At 46.3% G+C, this 2,131-nt stretch overlaps 1 protein-coding gene across 1 annotated transcript in view; it reads right to left on the bottom strand.

Moving 5' to 3' along the window:
- The window catches only part of hoxb13a (homeobox B13a), a 2,733-nt gene extending 1,275 nt beyond the window's left edge, over nucleotides 1-1,458 (bottom strand). Inside the window, exon 1 of the mRNA XM_014025800.1 lies at nucleotides 298-1,458. Coding sequence (XP_013881254.1) covers nucleotides 298-1,006 — 709 coding nt within the window. The 5' untranslated portion in view covers nucleotides 1,007-1,458. The remainder of the gene's footprint in view (nucleotides 1-297) is intronic.
- Nucleotides 1,459-2,131: the final 673 nt, after the last annotated feature.

Below are 2,131 nucleotides of genomic sequence, written 5' to 3'. Positions count from 1 at the left end.
TAATAATAATAGCAGATGAGGAGATAATTTTTTATTCATTTTAATAACCCATCTTACAACAAACCATAAGCAGATGTAACTCTTCCAGCTGACCTCAGGCAGCTCGTGACATTAAGATTTTAGCAGCTATATTATGAGTTATTTCTTTATTGTGGCTATATTAATATTCTTACAGACAGGCTGCTAATATGMTGCAAATKAAACAATTTCACTAAACAGGATAARAAACTGTGTGTGGAAACACGCTCCTCTCAGACAGGTTGTTGTGAAAGAAAAGCAGAAACCAGTTCAGATTACCAGCCAGAGCGGACTTCCAGAGGTGTCCAGCCTGAGCCTGGTCTTTGGAGCAGTACATCTGTCCCCCCCAGCTGTTGGTCAGGGCCCAGGGCTGGTAGCTGTCCATGGGGAGCAGGGTGTCGTGGCGCGGCTCGGCTCCCAGCGTTTGGACCACCGACACGTCCAGGTAACTGGCCACGGACTGGTAAGGACCGGCGTAGCCGTGGTAAAAGGCGAACTCCTTTGCCCGGTGGTTCGGGTACTCGTCCGAACTCATCGTGGTGTCCATGTACTGCGAGCTGAGCGCGGCTCCGCCAGCCTGGGGGCCGGACTTGAGAGAGCCGCGGCCCATCATGCAGGGATAGTAACCGTTCCCGAAGTAGCTGTACGGCAAGGCGGCCGCACTTGAGGGGGGTTGGTGCGGCACGGCGGTTCCCGCGCACGGTCCGGCTCCCGCAGACGGTTTTCCTGAAGATCCAGCAGGAGTCTCGCTGGAGCCCGAGGAAGCGGACCCGTCGACCGAGGAGCAGCCGGCGGTGGCGGAGGAGTGCGCCACGCTGGAGGGGTGGCCCCCGAAAGCCGCCGAATGCGCCATGATGTTGCGGCACTGGAAGTTCCCGCTGCCCACCAGCCCCTCCATGCTCCTGTTCAGGTCGTCCAGGTTGTTGTCATACACGAACATGACGGGTTCTGCTGCCCAGCGAGGAGTCAGAACCAGACAGGATGTCATATGCGCGTCTTATCCCGGGCTGACACCTCCGTTCGGCTCCTTCCCTTTAAACTCTGCGTGTTTGGCGCATGGAGCTGCTGAGTGCCGCACTTTGTCCTGCTCTGCCTCCTCTGTCTCCTGAACACAGCCGCAGCTAATTCACCTGTGTGACACGTGCACTCATGGTCCTCTGAGCTTCACCTTTCAGTGATGATGCAGCTCAGAGACGGAGACCCCCTGGAATCAGCCACAAGCCCGGTTTCATCCCAACAACACCAGGCTGACGCAACAAGCCCACGAGACTCAGAGAGGAGCGTCCATTGGATGATTGGACGGTGAAGAGAAAGCAGAGCCCACTGAGAAGTGTCACAAAGGAAAAAAAAACAGATATTTTAACGAGGATTGAAGCTTAAGGACCAGGACAGGATGGATGAGCTTCCTGGTTGTTCATGTCAGACCCCCAACATGCAAACCCACATTTGACTTCATGAACACGAATATTGGAAGAATCTGTGTTTTATAGWTGTAAAACTAAATCATGCAGAGGAAACATGTTGACATCATTTCAAACAKATATACAAAAAATACATTTAAATCGATTTAAGAAAAAGATTAGCATTCAGGTTTAAAACATGCATAAACTGCAACAAAGAAAACGGAGATCTGAATGAATACTTTTAARTATTTTTTAACTCTTCTGACGTCATGACGAAAGCAGGGGAATTTTAGATACGCTGAGTTTCAGAAAACTATCCCTGGTAACCTTTTGTTCTTCTATAAACTTTATGTAAATTTAACAAAACGTTTCCAGTACAGGTGCTGCTGACAGATTATTTTACTAACACTAATAATAGTGTTCAGTGCGCATGTGTGTGCTTGTGTGTTGCCATAATTGTGATAGTTTGGATTAAATTAATTACGCTWAGCAACATTTATAATTTTATTTTATTTTATTTTATCTTTTTTTATTCTTTTTAGAGATTCGTATGTTTTTAGATATTATTTAATGAACAATGTCTGATTTTTGGAAATTACAAGTTAGAAAGAAGCTGATCTGTTATTTAAGGTCACATGAATTTTTATTTAATACACTTTGTTAAATAGAATTTTAATCTACAATTATTTAACTAAATAAAATTCAACGGT

Source organism: Austrofundulus limnaeus, unplaced genomic scaffold, assembly GCF_001266775.1.
Source record: "Austrofundulus limnaeus strain Quisiro unplaced genomic scaffold, Austrofundulus_limnaeus-1.0 Scaffold500, whole genome shotgun sequence".
In the NCBI taxonomy this organism is placed as follows: Eukaryota; Metazoa; Chordata; class Actinopteri; order Cyprinodontiformes; family Rivulidae; genus Austrofundulus; species Austrofundulus limnaeus.
This window is presented reverse-complemented; position numbering and strand designations above follow the sequence as displayed.